This window comes from Egretta garzetta, unplaced genomic scaffold (genome assembly GCF_000687185.1).
Source record: "Egretta garzetta isolate BGI_Z169 unplaced genomic scaffold, ASM68718v1 scaffold68, whole genome shotgun sequence".
Taxonomy (NCBI): Eukaryota; Metazoa; Chordata; class Aves; order Pelecaniformes; family Ardeidae; genus Egretta; species Egretta garzetta.
Genome location: NW_009260774.1, coordinates 798,573 through 822,105, shown reverse-complemented (window position 1 = coordinate 822,105; position 23,533 = coordinate 798,573). Strand labels below are relative to the sequence as shown.

At 37.5% G+C, this 23,533-nt stretch overlaps 1 protein-coding gene across 2 annotated transcripts in view; it reads right to left on the bottom strand.

Moving 5' to 3' along the window:
* Positions 1–23,533, bottom strand: part of CNOT2 (CCR4-NOT transcription complex subunit 2) — a 60,660-nt gene that overhangs the window by 32,510 nt on the left and 4,617 nt on the right. Inside the window, exons 1-2 of one of the 2 annotated variants that reach the window (XM_035901688.1) lie at positions 21,094–21,209; positions 7,718–7,840 (exon numbers count right to left, since the gene is read on the bottom strand). In XM_035901688.1, the coding sequence (XP_035757581.1) occupies positions 7,718–7,840; positions 21,094–21,174 (204 nt within the window). In that variant the 5' untranslated portion in view covers positions 21,175–21,209. Of the gene's footprint in view, positions 1–7,717; positions 7,841–21,093; positions 21,210–23,533 lie in introns of those variants that run through there. The other variant, XM_009646266.2, reaches the window with a different exon arrangement.

Sequence of the window (23,533 nt, the reverse complement as noted above, 5' to 3'; positions counted from 1 at the left end):
AGTGTCAGCAATCTCAAAAAACCAGCACCAGCAACTGCGTAAATTTGCCAAAACTGTGAAAAAAAAATGCTGCATTTTACAGGCCTCTCGGGAGACTGGTGAACACAGGCTGCAGCCTCCCTGCAAGCAGAGGTGGGTGGCGGGAGGAGGCCCAGCCGCAGAGCGGGCTGACAGGGTTCCCGCCTCCCCCCCGCACTGCAGCACCCTGCCTCTTCCAAGCACACCCCAACTTACCGGCGGGACGGCTGCCTGTCACCACAACTGCCGCGGTAGCACCCCTCGGCATGGTGACACCAAGAAAACTCAGTAAAGCAACATTTCTGTGAAGGTGGCTACGCTATGCGGTTATAGCCTAAAGCTACTTTCTTAAACACAAAGCAAGCTGAAGTTAAAATACGTCAATCCAGTGCTAGAAAGTCCACTAAAAGCAAAACACTGTAGAATAAGCAAGTAAGCCTGTGAGTAATATCTGGCCTGATAAATGATGGCTTTCTCACAGGTGCAAACATCAGCATCATTTTGTATTTGCACTACTTTATTTCTGGTATCTGCCATCTGTGCTGCACTATTTAATGATAAAACAGCTGACCCACAGCCTCGAAAGGAGGAATCGTTATACTGACATGAAAAATAATAATAAACCAACAAATAAGAGATCAAAATAATATAGATTTTTTTTATACTCTGCCAGTTTAATAATTGGTACTATTATTAGTCCTCCTCTAGATTACAAAGGACTTTTTAAAACAGTGTTCACAAAATTCACATGTTACAAGAAAATATTCCCAAATCTCAAAATCAGAAACCAATGAAGAAATTTTGAAAGCCTTGTATTTCCCGGGTATTACTTGCAAGTGAAAATTGCTACTGATGTAAGTTATTTGTGAAATATAAAACCAAATACAATACTGAAAAGTATACGGAATGTTATTCAATCTTTCAGATTTCATCATTTACGGTTTTGGTCTCCTGCCTCCAGTGGCACTTGGCAAGCACGCAGAGGCAGGACCACACTGCAAACATCACCTTTTGTATTACATTTATCTGGAAAGGCAAAATGTGGCCTTTGATGACAATGACATTATTAACATGAGGTTAACACGGCTATTAAAGCAAAATTGTAAAAACAAATTCTCCCTGTGTAGAGACATTCAGTTTGATGGTGCAGCGTATTAGTGAGCCAAAAGATGACTGAAAACTCGTTGAAAGCTGCTACCAAAAATGCCATAAGCAATTAAGAACTAGGACAACAAAGCAAATATTTAATTTTAATTAAATAACCAGTTGCATATGAAAAGCTAAAAAAAGCCACCCACACACTGGGCATGTAAACCACCAATATTACAATACAATATGTTCAGTGAACTGAATTATTGTGCAAGAAACCATAACCTCCCCTTCTAGAAGAGGCACAGGATTTTATGCATGGAATTAATCTGGTCTGAGGAACCACTTAAAATGCTAAAGCTGACATACAAAAGCTATTATATATTGTTGATTTAAACAGAGAGGCAGGAAAACATAGCTTTTAGATAAAAGTACAGAAACAATACAGAAAGCACAGTCATTTAGTTCTTATATTAAAAAAACCTAAATAAGTACAAACTCAGCCATAGTGAGAAGTACACACTCTAGTCATCAACAGTGAAATTAATTTCCTTATGACATAATTTCAAATTATTAAGTGATGCAAAGTAACTTTCACTAATTCACGTATATACTTCTGGCAAACTATGTGAGTATGAAAACCCATTTTACTCTGTAACTGAAATTAGTTTATAATGCATTGTTTTATTTGATAAACCCTCCAAGTACTAACTTGTAGGTAATACAGTAAAAGGGTGCATTTTTGCATTCTAAACTTTTGGGGGTTTTCTTCATACTGTATAACTTTATTATGAAAATGCAAGCTGTAAGTAGAATGACAATAGGCTCTGAAAGCGTATACTGCATTAAAGCACAAAACCTCCCTCAATTTGTTTCTAATCTCATCCCCTGCAAGTCCTTCCAAGCTATTTTCAATTAATAGCACTGCAATTTTCATTCACTTCAAGTCTGCTTTTGTTTATTTTTTTAAGAACGTAATACCTGCTCACTAGAAGATGCAAAGTGTGTTTAATCTCTGGGAAAGTAAAAAAGCAATTTTGTTGCTTTGCAACTCTCACTTCAAAGAAAAAAAAGCTTAAGCTTCATGTTTCACAAAGTAAGCAGAGCAAACCAACTCACTATTCAGTCAAACCCTCAATAATGTTTCCATGCAAAGCAATGCACATGAAAATATTCATTCTCCATTTATAATTAAAGACATTAATCTATTTTCTCCCCAAAATAAGTTTTACTTTTTTGTCCTCCATGAATGGATCAAAACTATTCAGACTACAAAAAGTCACGGTAATGTTAAGAAGCTCTATTCAACAAGCCAGCATTAGCAAGAATGCTGTGACTGCTTTTGATACAGGAGGATTCCATGGGAATTCTTAAATGTCCAGCATCTGAGGTTAAATTGTGACTAAGCTAGCAAACTCTCGTGCAATGACTAAGACAAATGGCAAGCCAGATGCCTTGGGAAACAAGATACCATAGGTTTCCTCAGAACCCTAAAAAATAGCATTAGAAAGCCAACAATCCAGCTACAAAGTGGTGTTCAGCCACCCTAAAGCCAAAGCTGTCTCCAGGAGACTGACTAAACCCTTCCCACATTTAGTTTCCCAAACTTAGCAAGGTTTGGGATCTCTGTCTCCATGGTAAGCTAAGTCTTGTTTCACGGTTTTCTCTCTTGTATAAGTACCACCTGTTTGTAAGGCTACATATTTCAAAACACAGTAAGAGTTAGGTAAAGGTTCTAGAAGTTACTTTAATGCAAGCTTGCAGGAAAAGGCTTTGACAACAGCTTCTGACCACCCCTTCGTTGTATCACCCCCATCATGTGCATTACAAGACAAACCCACTGACATCTGCCTTGATGCAAGTGTCTCATGACAGAGAAACACCCGAATTTGATCCATCGCAGGCATGCGACATCAGGATGGAAGAAAACTCTGGAAAGCAGGCTTCCAGAACCAATAACCCATCCACTGTCCTCAATATCCAAATACGAGGACCTCCTACTTCAGGAAAGGTAGTACCAGGGAGCTAGAGTTGCAATGAGTCAAATCTCATCTGCAGGCTCGAACTTACTTGCCCCAATTGTTCAAATATATTTGGCTTCACAAGAAGCCATGTTTTGAAAGAACTGAGCTGCAAAAGAACATCAGGTCTCAACTGAGAAAGTCCAGAATTAGTTAAAACATTGAGATTTTTCAGAGGAGAACAAGCTCAGCAAACTAACCCACTAGAAGTGCAAATCAGAGAATTATTACTATGTTACTGTGAGCATTTTATCACCTGTTGAGCAACTGGGAGAGAAAACAGCAAAGCGCTGGGACGAGAAATGGAGAAACCATTCACTGAAAAAAATAGTCCTAACTTGCCTCATAATTTTGTCAGATCTTTATTAAAAGGAACATCTGCCTACTGTCAGATTTATGACTGTTGTTCAGAACAACAGAAGATGCCCTAATCTTTCACGTAGGCATCTTCAGTGGATTGGACTGGACTGGTAAAACCTTGTAGAACACTTATTACATTCTTATACATGAGGAGTCAAAGGAGTTCAGACTGAACAGGCCCCACCTTTTCTCAAAGCTCATTGTCATCTTTCTTGCCATTTGAAGACAGTAGATTCAAAAGGATATGACTGCTTTGTGTTACCGATTTCTACCACTGTCACTCTATCCAAATAAAAATACATGTACCCTGTCCTCAAAATTATTTTGCTGGGTGCCTAGACAGCTCAATTAAGTTGGTGAAATGGGCCACAAATAAGCTCTGTAATTATTTTGTGGGTACATTGCGCATCTTGTTATCAATTTAAGTTACAGGACCACATTTGTTTCAAGGCAAATCTTAAACTATTTTCTTAAACTGTTCTAATTTCTGCAATTTCTGTAAGATATCTGATTTCTTTGCCAAAGGGTTATTCACTTGGTTATCACACACTGACCCTAAGTGCAGCAGAATTCATAGACCGAGCATTCATGGATGTACTCTGTCCCACTTCCCTACTTAGCACAGCAAGGTTTGTGATGACTCAAGACAAAGCCACTCATTTAGTAAAAAGGAAGCATTAGATGGCTCAAGCAGGATTTAATCTCATCTAAGGAACCATAATTTTTGTGCTTAAAACAACAGACCCAAACAGCATTTGTATGATTTTGGAAGCACTTGCGCACACGAGTAACATGCAACTTTTCCATTTCAATCACCATATCAATCTCAACTGTTTAGTAATGTATTCCCTAGGGAAAAAAAGCAGGTAAGTTAAAAGAAAGGTTTTAGTTTTCAGCCACACTGAGGCTATGAAATAAAAAGAACATGTCCTAAACTATTTGCTGCTACTTGCAAAAAGTCTTCAGAATTGAAGACAGGACTTGAACAGCCTTACTTCACCTTACCTTTGCATAAAGGAAATTATTTTAAAATCTAATTAGCCAAAGCAACAAGTCACAAAAATACCACATCAGTAAGTGCTATGAAAACTGTTTATTAAAAAGGCATAAAATATTTTTTTCACGTATTTCTCAGATAGAACGGTTCTAAATTCTTTTTTCACTTAATGAGTGAAGAACTATTTCCTAACCTAACTTGAAAAAAAAAAAAATTAAAACCTCCACCTTCAGTGTTAAAACATGGTAGGAAGATTAAAAGTTCCCAACCCAGTCAAACTGTGTGCAAGTCATCACTGTACCCCACCTGAAGACAATGCCTCTTCACAAGGACAGAAACCCTACTATAAAAGTAAAGTGAAAAATAGGTTCTGAAGTTTATACAAAATAATATGCTTGCAGCAATAGTCCTTACTCTACTCTAAATCTTAGGATGCTTTCACCATTCTGTATGTTCCTCTGTTTGGAGTACACATACACGGTAGCCATTCCTTGGGAAGTAGCAACTTCTAAGGTTAGAATCAGTAAGACTTCAACAAAGCGAAAAACAGAGAAACGCCAAGTCATGTCCAGTATGAGGGTAAATACTAAACAAGCTTTAGCCGTTCCTGAAGAGCAGTATTTCAGGAGGCCATTCACATAGGGCTTCCCCGAGAACCAGTCTATTTTGGATTGAAGAACTCTAGAAGATAAATGAAGCATAAATTAAGGACTCAGGATTCATGTGTATATATGATACACTGGAAAAAAGAAGTTTAACTAATTTTCTACAGGTTTGTAGCTAAAACCTGCAATACATTGATTTTACCTACTCTCCATGTAAAGACAAGAAACTGAAAATGAAAAAAAGAGTGATAATTTAAATTGCAGTAAACCGGTATGTTGTTTAGACAGTTCTACTATTAAAAAAGGCATAAAGATTGCCGTTTTTCAGCAAGCTTAGAGATTGTGCATGCTACATTTTAGTCTTTATTACCAGTTGGATTTTCTGAATATAAAAGTGATTTACTCCTTTCCCCAGAGTTTCCTCTACCTTTATTTTTTCCCCACATTTACCTACTCCGTTTCAATATAAATGTGAAGACAGAAAGATTCCAAGTGTTTCAAGATCTAGAATGCTGGAAGATTTTCTCCACAGGTGTTCATAAAACTGGATCCAGGTTTTGAATATTAGTTTTTATTAGCTTACTCAGAGAAAATTTGGAGCAAATGTATTTTTGTCTGTCAATACTAAGTGTTATCCAAACAACAACATAGTCAATATATTTATTGTGTTCTCATATACAGAACATCACCCCTAGTAGAATTCCAGTTGAAAGACTATTTGAAAACATGGTTATTTTCAATTGGAAAAGGTTTTAAAAGCTGCAAAACTGGTGGAAACAAAGAGCATACAACCACCTTTGCAACTTTACTCATCTACTGTGAGCCAAACGAGATATCAAAAGGAACATGTAATACAGAATATACATTTAGCCATACACGAGTGATCAAAAGTGTACAGACAATGTCAATATCACCACCATATATTTATTTTGATCAACTTTAAAAAAAAATTACAATAGCATATAATGGTTTAAGATTTCATAAACAAACTCAGAAAGTTGTAATGGTCAACAGTGAACCTACAGAGGGGGAAAAAAAAATCCCTTAACAAGAATTTGGAAATAAAACTTCAAAAAGCTTTTGTAAAAATCACTCTTCCATTTCCTGTTGGAACGACATCACTCTTCTGCCAACTACAGCAGCTTCTATGCCCCATTTTGGCCACTTCTCCCACAAGCTTTCACGATTTCTCATTTGTCATTCCTGGTGTCTGGAACACCCACCTTCCTTCTCTTGAAGTCCCATTCTAAGATCCACTTCTGCAACATCGCCTACAGAAAGAGTAGGCAACTAAAACACTCATTCACTGTGTCAACAATGTGCCAAGCATCAGCTTTCACTGTGTACGCTGTACAGCAGAGCGTTCATCACTCTTTACCTTTCTTACTACACCGTAATGATTTCTCTCCCTCAGTGCATCAAATTTAAAAGTGGGGATTTAGCATCTAAGAATCACTTTGGAGAAACAGTGTCTACTGGTTTTGAGAGTGCTAGCTGAACCTCTCAGTGCTCACAGAAAGGAAAGTATGTTCAACATCATAAATATTCCACACTGCCCGTGTGCATCTGTGATACATGCACATATGTAATGGACATAAACAGAAAAGAGCAGCCTATTTAATTTTCTTTACACTGTAGTACATTTTAATCCTTTGCTGGCTCATCTGAAATTTCTCATCATAATAACTTATGAAACTGAATTGGAAAGCTGCATTTAAGCATTCTGGCTTTTGGTTTGGTTTTTTTTTTTTTTTTTTTTTAAATGCCTTCTACTCTAAACATATTTCCTTCTATCTTTGAAAATCTGGATTAAAAAAAAAATCAAATAACTCAGTCTATAGGAAATGTTTATGTTTACATAGGTCGAGGTCTATCAAGACTATGTTCACATCTGCTATTAAGCAACTATACTAGAGTCAAAGCAATGACACCCTTCTGAAAGTCTGAAGGGGTGTGTTTTTTTTTTTTTAATTACAAAGAAAATCCACATATATGTTGCTTACATATATTAAATGCAAGCCTGTCAGGAGATGGCATTACTGACCTTCATGTGACATGAACCTCAGGTCATGCTTTCAGTCTTACCCATATTTCTACATGCCACTCCATATGAAAGTGAAATACTTTACTGGCTAATTTATTTATTTCAATAATAAGCAGAGCTTCAGTAATGCCAATGCAGGTCTAACATACAATAACGAATTATCAAGGAAAAAAATGTTTAAGAATTGTTGGGTTTGTAACTTTGTCATTACAAATGGGAAGTAGAATACTTGAGCAGAGAAGTAAGCTGCACAACGCATTTTCAGAAACAAAAAAGGGTTGAAGATGTAAAATGAAAAACCACAACAAAACCACTGTAGACACAACATGTAAATATAAGATATAAGCAATAACCCACTTAAGTTACAAATACAATTCTTAACAATAAAAAAAAAACAACCCTGGCAAGCACATGGCTGAAGTTTACATGTATAAACTCACCAAAATTAAAGCACTTGCCACTGAAAACACCATCATTCACGGCTTAAAGCTAAATGAAGCCCTTCCTCACATTTATTTCATGTACTTGAAACTATCTAGCTATTGAAAGGGGGGGAGAAAAAAAAAAAGCTTATTCAACTTACATCTTTTTCTGACCGATGTGGGAACATCGATGATTGGCTGTAGTACATGTTTTCATCATGGTAGTCACCATCAACCCCCTCTACAAACTTCTTCCTTGAAGCACCAAACATGCTGTTTGTCACCTAAATAAAAAAAATGATTATATAATATATATGATTTGTTTTGCTACATACTTATAATAGCACATATTTTAAAACATCAAATTTCTCAAGTTAGCCTCTCCTGAAGTAAACACTTTCCATCTAAAAGAAAATGAAGGAAAATTCTTTAGAGCTCAGCCACCTTATATGAAATAACAATAATAAAAAAAGGAAAAAAAATTATCTGTAAAATCAGTCCCATGTCTCACCACCTCAACTTTGGAAAAGCACCTTTCTACTCAACCCTGCGCATGCAGAGCCATGATTAAGTAAGAGAAGGTTGAGTTTAACCACACTCAACAACCTCATCACAGATTGGCAAAGTTACTGCAGACAGTCGTTAAAAAAAAAAAAAAAAAAAAAAACACAAACCACTAGATTTTATTTTGCCCTTACTCCCAGAGGCGCAGACGCACACAGACAGAGCTGCTAACTCAGGAACTGGAAACTGAAGAAACAGCAACCACACAGCTGGTCACAGAACCTTAATTCATTAGAAAACCTAATCCCGCAGCAAGGTCATACAACATCGCTAAAGCATCTACCACACGCAGGGCATATTTATACACCTGACTCTCTTAGTTATGTAAAAATACATACACCTCTGTTAAGTTCCTAATCTATCTGGCTACAAAACACTATCGCACCACAGTGTGAGCTAACCAAGCCCTGTTTTAACCTAATGGGTTAACGTTCAAACCAGCGAAACAGCACATACTGGTCAGCACTGAACAACTCGCCCAGTTTCTTGTACATGAGAGATTGGAGAGAGCACAACCAACAGGATGGCAACCAACCCTGAGCTACCACCCTACAAACATACCTTCAAACAGATCTTTAACAACTTGAAAGGTAAGGAAGTGAAGTTACAGTTAGCTCATGAAATGCTCTGAGCCCTTAGATTTGCTATCTTCACTACTGATTTTGGCATTAGCTAAACGTTAAAAAAAAGGACAATTTTAATTTATTTTTTTTTTAAAGAGTCATTTTGCACTACCTTATGCTCATGCTTGAAATTGAAATTTCAAAACATTTATTCTGGCTGGCTGCAAGGAGAGTTACTTTCAGCTTGAAATGCTCTTATCCCTACTGACACAAAATTACTCTGATATTTTTCACAGTGTGGCTTATTCAAATCTCACCTTTATAGAAGATTTCTAGGCAGCGTTTAACAACATGGATTCTACTATACTAGTAACAACTTAACCCATGATTTCAAAGTCATAGGAGTTTTGCGTAAAGTCAATATTTTGGATGCATTTAATACAGGTATAACAACAGAATTGTCCTAAAACATTCAGCTAAACAGAAGCTTATTCCACTACTCCTACAAGAAGTTTTCAGATATTGAGACTACTGATGTCTCAAATTTATGATCTGTTACCGACACATGAAGGCATGTAAAGGTACTGCACACCTTCTCCATATGAAACTTTTATGTTATGATATTCACAAAAATGTGCAAATGTAAGGTCCCAAATTGCTCGAATGCATTCAGCTGACTTTCACACTTGTAGCAAAGCTTTCATTACACTGTAAGCATATCCTACTGTGCTAATCCCCTTACAATGCAATTATCACCTACCAGATGGGATGGAGCATTTAACAGGCTAAGGGGATTACCTTGTCCTTTGCTCTGCCTGAGTAAAGTGCAGAGAGATGAGCAGTTGCCTTTAACTGCTCTAAAAAGGATAGTGAAATGCTTTGGTGAAGCTGTCCCGAGCAATGAGGAGAAGCTGAGCATCTCAACCAACTGCTCTTGAGAAGGTAAAAGGCAGCATCTCACGAGGCCCTAAGAATTTTTTGTTGCTCCTTTAACAATATCTGGGATAAGAGAAGAATTTTTTTTTTTTTGCCACATAACCTTCTCTTGTGATACATCATCAGAACAACAAAATTTAATTGTGATAGAAAGCAAGTCACTGAAGCATGCACCATACTGTACTAATGTAATACCTAACCCTGAGCTACAGTACAGCAACAATATAAGGGGAAAAAATGATTGCGTCTTTGACCCTGTAAGCTTTTGATCTTATTTCCGCAAAGGTTTACACATGGCTGGCTACATACACACCATAAAGATTTCTGAGTCAGTGGGGTAAGGTCGGAGCTTTCAGTCTTGGAATATATGTTTAAAGCTGCTGCAAGAGAGCTAGTATGTCCAAATATGAAGTCTATATACCGAAAAGCTGAAAGATATTTTAAAAACTTTCTCGGTGGAATTTAAATTGTCTAAAAGATTATTTTCTATATTGCTAATTGTATAAGACAGGGGCCCAAAAACTAATCAAGATTATGCCCTGAAGACTGATGGAGTGCACTGATATTAATACGGAGTCTTAAAAGAGCATGGTTATTAAAAAGAGAAATGAAGAAAACTTCTAATAATTAGATAGATTAAATACCGATATTTTTATTGGCAACCCATATTTCTACACGAATACCCAACAGCACTGTACCAGTGAACTCCAGAGAGCAGAGCATCGCAGGCTGCAGCTGCAGGGGAAGAGAGGAAGGCCAGAGGAGCCCTGCCTGCAACCCAGCTGCATCGCTGCGCCCCACTGCTCTGAAGACCTTCAAAAGCTTTTTGCAGAGATGGACACTTCTTCACAGCAGCATTTTTGTAAGTGATTCGGTGTCGTTCAATGCTGCCACGCAAAGCAGCCGCATGCAGCGCTCAAGCTGTCCGCGCTCCCACCGAGGGAAGCGGTACAGGCACTGGAGGGCATTCTGGCAGCTGCCTGCGCCCCTAACAGGATTTCACTTCACTGGAAAGAACTGCCACTTGTTCTCAGGGCGAGCCACAGCACAGCTCACAACAGAGAAACGTGGTGTTGCAATTCACGCTACTATCCAGCCCTGTTACAAAACTAAGAGAGCACGATAAAATGAGGCACCCGCTAAAGACCAGTAACCGAAAGGGCAGGAACTGGGATTAGAGACTGAAGCTGCAGCTGCCACAGCCAGGCTGCTTACTTCTTGCTTGTTCTTAGGCTAACATCAGCAGCCAACTTGTCTACTTCCCAGTAGTTGCCAGTGACAGTGAACGACTGGCCAACTTCTGGATCAGAGCACCTACCTATCCCTGTGCAGACTTCTGTAATACTACAGCAGGCTCACGCAATGACAGTGTCAGATGCTTGCCAAGTTAGCAGTAGGCATCTTTCTATCCACATTAACTTATTCCAGCGTTCACTAACATACTCATTAGCCAGTCATGCTAGATGCATATGCACAGATACCAAAAAAAAAAAAAAAAAACCAAAAAAACCCCCATGGTTCCAGTACTATTTATAAGAAGATGTGAGAATAACTGGGGCTGGGCCAAACGCAGGCAGATCTGCAGATGGGACTTTGTTGCTTATTTCTTAGGACAAGAAGCCACCAAGAAACCTCATACACAAGGACTGCAGCTCCTTTTTCATAGGCTGTGTCCAACCAGCTACAAAATTAAAATACAGCAAAGTTCATGCAGCATTTATAAAATACATTTTAAAACCTTTGGAAAGTAACAGTGACCTGTTGGCTTTGTACCATCACAGGGTCTGGACTGATGAGGTGAAATACAAGAGCTGATTTCTACCTTTAAGTCCCTCATTTATACATACATACCTATGTATATACACACACACACATTTATGTCAGCACAACCTCACAGAAGTGGTACTCTAGTTGCACGGCAATTTTATTAAGTAAAGAATTCCTGTCTACTCAGCCTAATTTCATACAGGTCCCTCTCCTAATCCTTTAACTACTTTTCCTGTTCTACTGTGGGAACTCAGTCCTCTGTTGCACAAGACACACTGGCAGTGTAACCATTCATTAAAAATGTAAAAATGGTGCACTTCTGTCAATTCATCCTTTAGCATAATATTGCAAAAGTACTTTACAACTCCCACTGGTAGACCCATGTACAACTATTATCAGAAAATATTTGCAGTACCAGAGGAAAGAAAGGGAAGGAGCTACATGTTAGGATGGAGTTCAGAGAGCTAACCAGCCATGCTGCCACGAACCATGCCCATTTCTGATCTGATGAACACAAGTGCTTCTTTCAAAGCACAAGCACATCACGTTTAAAAATCAGATTTGCCCACAACTTCAAGTCAACGTTAACCAAGCAAAATGCACCCGATGAGACCTTTAAATTGCTTCTGTGGAACATTTCCTAACCACCACTACAGGGGAACTAAAAGCACCATACAAATGTTAAGAACTTGAAGCATCTAATAAGCAGTTTGCAGTTGTTGACCTTTATCCTTCAGCTGAGTACATAGCACACAACAATCAACAACACTTATTTCAAAAAAAAAACCAAAAAAACCCCCACAAAACACACAGATTTCAAGAAAAATCCTTTTCATTAGAAGATATATATATGCAATATAGCATACTTCAGCACACAAAGTTATTTGTTAGCAGTAACTGAAAATACATTACTGACACAGAATTTGTAAGGAATAATTATTAAAAATCTTGTTGTCTTAAGCTGCAAAAAGATCTTCTCTATAATCACTTATAAAGTGATGCTATGATTGTATATTAAATTAGTTTAACAGCCTAAAGCAAATTATAGTATTAAAATATGAAAAATAATTATGTTTCTGTTTTGCAATATTACTATAGGTTGTGCCCAAGGAGAGCTCATTCACAACATTAACACAGCCAGCTCTAAACTAAAAGGCTACCATAAAATCCCCCTGGAGAATAAATATTCTTAATTTTGCATAGAGCAGAAAAATCAATCATTGCATTACAACTGATTAAACTCATCATCATTATGAGAGCTGAAAACTATATACCGCAGTACAAGTTAAAAAAATAAATAAATAAATAAACCACTTCAGGAATTTTAGCTGTATATTGCCTCTCCTGCTCCTCCAATGACTATGGTATTTGTCAACATGCACACTATCATTACGTGAGGGCAATTAGAAGTTGTAATCTCAGTCTCACGTTACAGAGTTTCCACTCATCTATATACTAAGGCTTTTGATCTTGCTGTTTAGGTCTTACTAAGCAAAGTTAATAATACATTCTATTTTTCTCTTCTGTTACAAATCAATGATCTCACATAAGGTAATATACTTGCGTATCCAAAGTATCTACAAAAGTGACCCTTAATGAGCCTTCCAGTGAGAAATAAGTGTCTCAAAAAATGTCATCAAAAGTCACATGCTGGTAACTACCAAATCAGCCTGCAATTTAAGTCAAAATATAGAATTTGGAATTCCATCAGTTGGTAAAAGATGGCAGAAATTCAATTTATAGTAGGAAATGCTACTGTTTGTGATCCTATTTCACTGTGTCAAAGAGAATTCCTATTTGACCCAAACTGGAACAGATACACAGGAGCATATATACTTCCAACTTGCTAGATGCAAAAGATTTCTCAGAGCCCAACCCTTTAGTTATAAATTACAGCTATTAAAAAATACCATGAAATGTGCACCAGTACAAACAAATACATTTTATTTTCAGGATGAAAGACAAAACTGAAGTTGAGATCCTTTGTTCCCTCATTTCATTTCACAATCAGAGTCACTCCATTTCTCCAAGGTGACTGATAACCTCTAACAGTATACTATGTGCTTCTTCTAGAGTAGCCCTTCAAACAACAACTTTGTAGTTTCAACAGTACATAATCATGGAAAATTAGAACATTTCACTGTATTTCTTTTATGTTAAAAAGTCTTTTTCCTTTATGAGCTTAATACTAGCACAGATTTGTACTCACTGTAAGAATACAACAGTGAAATAGGTGTTCTGTCCATCTTTAACAACTGGCTTTATATTCTTTTAACTCATGTAAGTGTTTTTAAGTTTAAATCTCAGAAGTATGGAAGACTGAAATGAAGACTGCCACAATATGAAAGACAAATCTGCCAAACCCCTGAATGTTGGATAGCCTTTGGAATAATCTCACAGTACTTGTGTTATATGGTTCATAAATTGATTAATTTTCCAAATTCACAGAGCACCATAGAAAATAACAGCCATAAAACAACTATTTGATTTACAGACTTACTTAGGTCAAGTGTCAAAGTAGTTCAAGATATAACCATTCTCCTTATAACAATGCGTTGTCTCCCCTTTCAAGAAGGAAATAATATGACAGAGGAGATGCATAGCAACTTCTGTGCAGGAGCTCCAGACAAAAATTTTGAGCATGAAGAAAATAAAGAACACATAGCTATGATTTTAGACTACCTTCCACCCATATTTTTAAGAACAGCCTACATCTACAAGGTAAAATTTTGTCAAGTGTTCTATAAAGTATAATAATGCTTTCAAAAGCCACACTGAAACTATGAATCTCTGCTGCATGCAAACTATGCCAGGTAAGTGCAGTCCCTAACATCAAACAAGCCACAGAGAAGCCACAGAAATTCTCCTGACCAAGATCTACACACTAACTGTTTTAAACCTTTAACTATCCTTAACTATTACAAAATAAACATTTTAAAACACTCCTGAAATAAAACAACATAGGAGGAACAAGAAAAACTATCCTACATTAAAATAAAAACAAGCCAGCATTGAAATTACTAAAGTTAAATTTGAAAATTGAGATTACAAGAAGCTCCATTTGGTTTCATAACATGGTGGACACCATGCCCTTCCTGGGGCAGGTTTCCACAGGTTGTACCCCTACTGTTCACAGGCACAAGATCTGGAAGTTGTGAGAAGCCAACAGTGGATGGGGATATATGACTTTGCACTAAGCTGTGTGGATGCTTTTTATGAGTCTGATCAATGAGATTTACTCACTCAGGAAATAATCTTCAGACATGCCATTCAACAGAATCCAAAGACACACGAGAGAGACATTTCTAAGATGAGAAAGGCAGCAGGGGATCTGCAGACGTGGCCAGAAGAGCAAACAAACTAACATTCCATCTAGGACAGCTGTGGGGAGAAACCAGGAAGCAGGCAGATGCATTCCACCTTACTTAGTGATGGGACCTGAGGAGATGCGGGAGCATGTCCTTGTTGTCATGGCAATAGTCACAAGTCCTGACTGACCACACACACATGCATATCCACACACATACTGTAAAACACACAGCTGGATTATCTGTCAGACATGGTTTAACGTTTTTGTCCCTCAGGAACAACTATTACTTGTCTGATAATATTATAAATAACATTATTTACTCAGTAATAAGAAAAAAAACCCACAAAACCAATATATCACCTATCCAAAACGTGAGTATATTTACCCACTTTCTCTCTTCTTGATGCTTCCAGTCACTTACAGTATTCGCAGTCCATTCAAGGCTAACAGTGGTTCTAGATTTAATTTAACACAGCATTTCTGATTTACTATTATAAAATGCGATACATTTGGCTGTGCGATGCCCTTCAGCTCTAAGGTTTCACCATGAAAGCTGATTGCATTTTAGAAAGAAGTGAGAATTGTGCCAGTAACTTTAGGGGGCAATATGCTGGCTCATACTTTTAATTTCAATACCATTTTAAGTTATTGATAGAGTGAACAACAGAGAGAATCTTGTATATAAATGATGTACTGGCATACACCTGTTACCTACTTAAGACACTCCTCAGCCATAATATTAAAAAAAACCCAACAAACTACTTCAATTTGTAAATGAAAAATAACTTCTAAAATATGTTCTCAGTTGATGATCCATCAAGACAGTTATCAGCTATCTGCATATCACATCTATTTACTGATTGTCTTTTGAGAATACCATCAAAGAAGAAATTAGTTACACTAAGATGCCAGAGAACCAAAATTCATTTCAGAAACCAAACAAGCTTCTGAAGTACCTATGTTGTCACAGGAAACCAAAATAAAACCCAACTAACAAGCAAAGTAGCACAGAAAATAACAGATAGGCAAACCTGCATTTCTAGTAACTATTACAGTAAACCTGTCAATGAAAATTGGTATTTGGTTAATATGGAAATGGGTCAGTCTCAGAAAGGAGAAGTTCAGCTGTCAAGTTTGTAAATAAATAAGCAAAAAATAAAATTCCATTCTGGAAAGATAATGAAACTTGCTTCAAATATTCTTACAGTAAACTTATTACTACAGCGGCACTTCTCCCGGCTCCTCAGAAGTTTATTCTGTGAGTTACTCTCGACCAGTATTTTGCACCTCAACCATAAGAAAAACTGCCATTGGAAGAGATCAGAACAACGACTTCCTATCCTCTTTGGTTTGATAACCTTTGACTCACCCCATTAGGTAATTCAGAAATGCACTGCTTGAAAATTACTTGCAGTTTTAACTAAAAACTGATTTTGCAATTGAACAACATTGCAGTTTGCCATATGGACTGCATTAGTGCTTTCAAGTACTTTGCTGTAGACAAAACAAGTTTTGCTGTATTTCCGAAATTACCCTTTCATAACAAATTAGAATAAGATAGCCTCTAATTCAGCAAGTTAATCTATTTGAGTTTTATCTCCAGTTTCATGCCTGGGCTTGCCTTTTTTGTTGCTTTGTGGTGTGGTTTTTTTATAAAAATAAATAAAAAAGCACCTTAACCAGTTAGAAATTCTAGATCTGTCAGATACACTCTAGAGAGTTTCTTGATGTGGCATATACAACAGTAAAGTGCAGATTTAAAAGATTAGGATATCAGCTACTGCACTAAGTTCTTCAGAAATAACAAAATACCTCCTGTACCCAGAGAAATAAGTTGGAATTTGGCATTTTCTTTAACATTACAGTATTCAGAGGAAATTGATAAAAACGCATTTCTGTGTTCAGCGGAATTCTGCTGCAGCAAATGGTGTGCATGGCCAAACTCACATGATGGACATGCATTCTCAAAGCTGGATCAGGTAACTGCAGAAATGAACCCATAAAATAAAATCATACTAAGCACATGCAAATTGTTCTTCTCGAAGACTTAGAACCGTGACAGATTCTTTGCATTTCTCATGAAGGCAAAAAAGGCAATAGTGACAAAAAAGCCAACAGTTAAAGGAATTTGCACTTCCTACTCTAAAACCTCATTTCTGTATGAAATAAGTAGTAGAATTACTTATAATGTAAGTAACTTCAGCTGAAAACTCAAGGAGGGGTGCAAGACAACAAGGCAAAGCAGATATAGGGAACAAGAAGTTTCAGCCTAAGAAAACTGTTGCAATTTGTATAACCAACAGAAAACAGGGGATTTCAACAGGGAAATGCCAGTCTGCCATCAGAGTACTGGTACTACCAACTCTCTCTTTACTGTACTCCCCCTCTGCTAGAATGCGTCACAACAGGACAGTTGTTTTACTAGTATATGCTCCATGATATGTGTATGGGCACATAGCAGAGAGAAGATCCTCAAGGGACATAAATGGACTCCTATAAAGAGAATTAAGTAGGTTAAGTGATAATCAGATAGGCACAGTAAACCAGGCTTCGAATTCTAGCATCTTAGTTCATAGAATGCCCAGACAGGAAAAATATGTTAACAAAAGGAAAAAAAAAAAAAAAGAAAAAACACCCTTTTAATAGCTTTTCATCCTTCCTTGGTATTCAATAGTCATCACATATTCACAAAATATATTTTTTAATAGCAATTAGAACATGAAGTTAACCAAGTAGGATTAAGTAGGTCAGACTTCAGCATGACAATCTAGAGACCCGCTATGCTAAAATATTTCTTCTCTACCAAGTGTTATGGCTTCAATATCAACACGACATACATCTCTGATGCATGGTATCACTCCTAGCCACTCAGCACCTTTTTCCACAAATGACAGATAACTCGGATGATGCATGCATGGACCAACAGAGCTTAACCTGGAAAACAAAGCAGGTCCTAATCTAGTCCAAGCCAGCCAATTGCTCTCACTAAGGCCCCACTTGTGAAGCAGAGATTATGGCTCCCAGTATTACAAAAATGATATAAAGGTTTCATTAATAAGGAGCATCTCAGAAACCTTTTATGTTGATGAGTCCCCTAAGAAGTTATAAAAACAAAAGAAAACCCTTGGCGGAGTAACATGCAACCTTATTTTACACTGAAATAAGGCGGTAACCATTTTTCTGAATTATGCCCATTGTAACTAGTATGTTAATAGCCGATACTCCTCCCAAGAAAGAGTCCTTAACTGTTCTGCAAGCCAACTCTCTGCTACCACTTACTGAAAGTGAGAAAGCCATTTGCCCGTGTGGAGGACAGATACGTATTTGATTGCCAACATCGTTGCAAACAAAGGGTCTACTTTTCCATACTTCACAACAGACAACCATGTGTTACTCTACAAATTCATCTGCAAGCTTCATTACGCTCCCTCTTTTTAAAACATCTACACATTTAGTTACACGTCAGCCTAGTGTGACATTATACTTAAAAGAAAAAAAAAAATAAATTATATACTTAAGCCTCCTGAATGTTAAGACATAGTTAAAATAAAATAGCGTTAAGTGGCACACTAAAACAACAGCTTGTGTACTGATAGCCAAACGTCCCACTAATTTTGTACAATTTAAAGCCTTTTAATTCACATGTAAACCACATCCCACTGCTTCAAAACCTTCACTGGATTTCTTCCATTTGCCAAATCAGAAACTTTTACAAGGAAAGCTGGTGGTGAGGAAAGAGAAAACAACACTCCCAAAGGTCTTAGGGAGACTTTATCCCTCCAGAAGATGCAAAATTGAAGACTGCCAGCAGCAACGATAATAGCAGGGCAGAGGGTGGTAGCATGGGGACAGGAGTGGATGAGTCGGAAACGTGAAATGAGTCGGAAACATGAAGGTCAGCTGGGCCTGACAGGCACGGGAAGATGGCTGCTGATAGCACTGCTGAGAAGTGACTCTCGAGCAGCGTTAGGAGGATGGCATCGATACGCTCATCAGTCAGCAAGAAGACCACATGCATGCTCTGTCGCTGGGAGAGTGTTTCCTCCCTTTCTCTTAATCTTGATGCGGTCCCTCAGATCACATCTAAGCCAAGCTGATATTGTTTCATCTGCTAAGTGTCCTCCAGCTTCCTCTGTGGAGTCATTACCTTACATACACTGCAAGCAATGTTTAACAGTTCCTACACGCCTGATTCAGTTGAAGCCAAAAAGCCCATTGATAAGCTTTCTGATCAGTACTTCTGTAAAATATTAAGCCTTATTAGATGATGCATGTTGCAATAACTATTAGGTAGTCTGTCTCTCTTCACTGGACACTGTCTTTCGTTAGTTCATTTACTGTGTAAAAACTTTTGCACTATATACCCAGACAGGGAGATAAAGCTTATAAACCAAGAGGAAAAAACAAACTTTGAAGTAATTAAAATTTGGTTCATGATCTCAGGATTTAGATGTTCTCATCATGACAAACCTCTTCTATTGTGGGAGAAGAATAAAAGATTAAAAATTAAAGAATAGGACTCCTTCACTTTTTATTTGCTTTCAGCTGAGACTCCTGGCCCAGAAGCCAGATTTCTGCATCTGTGCTGAAGGGTAACTATCGTTCCAGCCAGGACATTTCCAAGTTGATTTTGAACAGGCTCCTCTTTCCAGGAATACTGCAGTTCTTTGGTTTTTTGTTTGGTTGGTTTTTTTGGTTTGTGGTGGTTTTTTTGGGTTTTTGTTGCATAACAACTGATTCTATTAACTTTTTAAGACAGCAGCACTGCCTACCTGTTCCTGCCTGGATACAGCCAAAACTTTCATGTTTGGTTAATCTAAAACACTGTATTTTAAATAAGCCCTGGTTTCCCAAGCATTTCCTGCAGCTAAGCACTATACAGTCAGATGTAGGTCATGATTAATGGAGTAGCAACAGGAATTATTTTTTTTTCTTTCATTAGCTGGATGGAATTTGTTGACATTAAGTAAATCAGTACTAGACCCATTTCTGCCCTAGCTTGTGCAGGGGTGTGGGGGGAAGGTACGTTGTTGGGGGGGTTTTGCTCAGGGATCACAAGATAGGGGGCAACTGAAAAAGAGCACAACTGATTTTAATTTTTAAAGATTTATCTACAAGTACATTCACACATACAGTATTTAATGTAAGCTGTTGACCATTTGTTTGAAGCATCCTCAAGAAAGAGGTAATAACACTATTTTTACTTGATGTTGAATTTTAAGGAATACAGGGTTCCTTTTGGTTTGTGGTTTTTTTTTTTTTCCAGGGGTATTCTAAAAATAGAAATAGCTGAGAATATTCTGGCCAAAAAAATTCATTCTGCACACACAGCACATCAAACATCTTGTCTTACCTTAAAATACAACTGGAAAACTCAAAACATTAAGTGTGTTTAATATATTGAATCCTTAAAGAGACAGAAATATTTACGAGCTGCCACAACTTCCTGGCAGCATACTTGCTTCTCAGTGACTCTCCTTCTCCAGACTAATGCTACGTTCTGCAAAAGCAGAAACATTTCCCAAGAGAACAGACAGGTTCAAGTTAAATTCATGTATGGCTCTTTAGGTTGTCCTCCTAAAACATACCTAAGAAAGTCTGTGACTCTTCAGGGCAAACACAAAAATGCAAAGTTGAAATTAAAGACTTCTCTCCTCTGGTTATTTATTTATTACCTTTTTAAATTAAAGCCTTAAGATGCTTTAGGAAGCAAGTTTCTCAAAATATTCCAGGGCCTGGTTCTTGTAACCTTCTGACTACACAGCCAGGCTATGTTGTGATTACAGCTGTACCGGGTTCAGCCATAAAATAAAGTATAACAACTTTTACATCATGTCTAAAGAACAAAGACAGAACCAGTCTTAAATAAATAAAATACTGAATTTATTTTAAAGATAATGAACAAGTACCAGAATTATTTAAGACTTAAAATTGCTGAGCTGAAATTCTTCATTGATTTTTTTTTATTATTTAGGTGTTAATTGATGTTAGTAAAGAATTTTCAGCGTTAGATACTATTCCACACCAGAAAAAATAAATTACAGGCTCTGAGATCCCTACCATGCTATCACAAATACAATCACCAAGTAAAACTAAGAAACTGGTAAATGCACCTATCATGCCTTTCCACTGCACTAATCTTCCACACGTTTAATTTAAACCTCTTCAACCATTCTGTTGTCCATGAAGGTTGTCAAAAATGAATTAATCTAGCTATGGACTCTCATTTAAGCAGGTGGACTTCAGTCAGACTTCCATATTGCTAAACTTTGGCTTAGTATGTACTGTAAACTTTGTTCAAATATAAGAAACTGAAAGAACATGTCATTTTTCATTTTAAAGCAATTCCCCTTTGAAGCGACAGACTTTACGCCACAACATTTTAAAATAGAGGTACCTCAAATTGGCAGTCTAAACTCAGACTGCAAATGTTGCTTAGACCTGGCCCAAGTCCCAGACATGGGATGGTCCCCTCCATCTCATACCTTCCTCACAGTTTCTCAGAAAACAGTTGCATGTATTTAGAGCTCCAAGACAGGATGCCAATGTTTAGTGCCTCAACAGTCTGGTAAAACAAGCAACAGGGCATTACTTGCCATTATTCTGGTCTCATTTAAAAAAAAAAAAAAAAAAAAAAAAAAAAAATAAAAAAGGAGTATTTTTACTGAAAATGGCACTACTCAATCTTCAGCTACCATAGATAGCCTTGCTCACAATGAAAGTTTTGTAGCTGGTGAAATACTTGCAAATGCAAGACCTCAACTTTCAGTTTTTCTTTTCCTACAGCTGGTTTCGTAAGATTCAAAAACTATCCTGGCCAGCAGCATTACTATACTTTCATCTAGAGGTGCAATAGCAAAACACTCAAATCAATTTTAGTCTCAACCCATTTTACCAGTACTGCAAGATGGGGAAAATATAGGGATTTAAATCATTACAACCACAATCTGATGACAAATTCTTTCAAGTCTTCTCAGGGTCAGCCAAGTCCTGAAAGACATTCTTGCTTCTGAAGTGATACAATCCCTTCCCTGCCCTCCCCCACCCTGAACATCTTGAAGCAGGACTCTCAGAAGTTTCGCTTTTAAAAAAGACACATCATTCCAGCATTAAATCTTGTTCAGGAAAGATAGAGACTCATTTCTTTACCACATTTTCAAAACGTAAAATAAATTTTAGAGAACTACATTTATCTATATATTAAATATTTTAATATAATAAGATTTGCACTCAAAATCCAAATTAATACTTTAAAGGCATGGATATGTCTTTCTCTGATCATCAGGCTGGTGAGAATATGACGGGTGATACATTTCATCCTGAACCTATATACTGGATAACTGGAGGCAGTTACATGTTACATAAATTTGTAACTATTCTTAAATTAAAGAAAACCTCACCCACATAGTACAGCTCTCTTTCAATGACAGGAGATGTATAATAATTAGCCCTCAAAAACTACAAATGGCAAAAGCATTTACAAATACTGAAGTATTCTTTGTGTTTGATCTCCTTCATTATTGTCATCATCTTTTTTTAAAAATGGTTTCTGAATCTCTGTGATGCCATATGCTTTTTTTACTGCACTGTTAAATAAAAGTATTCTTTAGCCCTCTTGTTAACCCTTCTGCCTTTTTTAAAAGAGAAGTTATCAAAATGCTTATTGCTACAAAGAAAAATGTTCCTGGAGGCAACGCACGTAAACAGCCCATAGAGCAGCACTGTACACAATTCACAACTTTCAAAACCTAGCCTCACACAAAGAAGCATGTTTTCCTAGTTCTGCCCAGAGTTTACCTTTGAAAGGCTAATTTAGAAACAGCAATAATTTTAATGTATACAGGCAAGAATAAAATAGCCAAACCCATGTATTCCTTATAGTGACTGGATATATATCACACATCAAAAGCTTTCTGCTTATTAACCAAAAAAACTTGATGAGACTGATGGATCACCCACATCTACGTGAAATGCAGAAAAAAAATCAGTCACAAACATGAGTTTTTAGGAATCTCAACTTGAATGGTTATCAAGAAAATTCTGTTGCAGATAAACCATTTCCCTCCAAAATTGGAGATTCCTGGAAGGGAAGATCCATTAGCCCCCACTGCTTCTGAAGTACTGACCAGAATTTTGTTAAGCAGCTGCAAAGAAAGGTCTACATGACTCAGTAAACTAAATATCAGATGAAAGCTTTGAAAGCAGGACAAGGAAAAACAGATACACTACTGATAGTTGGTAGAAAGCAACCTCAAAGCATTCTTTGAGAATACAAACATCGTTTAGGATACTCTAAAATCAGTTTGTAAGTGACAGCAGGTCAGTTATGGCGACGGAAGAATACAAATGCATAACCATGATCCACTACAAAGCCCCGTCCAACCTGGCCTTGAATGTTTCCAGGGATGGGGCCTCCACCACCTCTCTGGGCAACCCGTTCCAGTGTTTCACCACCCTCATTGTAAAGAATTTCTTCCTTATATCCAGTCTAAACCTACCCTGGTTTAGTTTAAAGCCATTACCCCTTGTCCTGTCACAGCTGGCCCTACTAAAAAGATTGTCCCCATCTTTCCTATAGGCCCCCTTTAAGCACTGAAAGGCCGCAATCAGGTCTCCCCACAGCTTTCTCTTCCCCGGGCTGAACAAGCCCAACTCTCTCAGCCTGTCCTCATAGGAGAGGTGCTCCAGCCCTCGGATCATTTTTGTAGCCCTCCTCTGGACCCTCTCCAACAGGTCCATGTCCTTCCCACGCTGAGGGCTCCAGAGCTGGACACAGTACACCAGGTGAGGTCTCATTAGAGCAGAGTAGAGGGGCAGAATCACCTCCCTCCACCTGC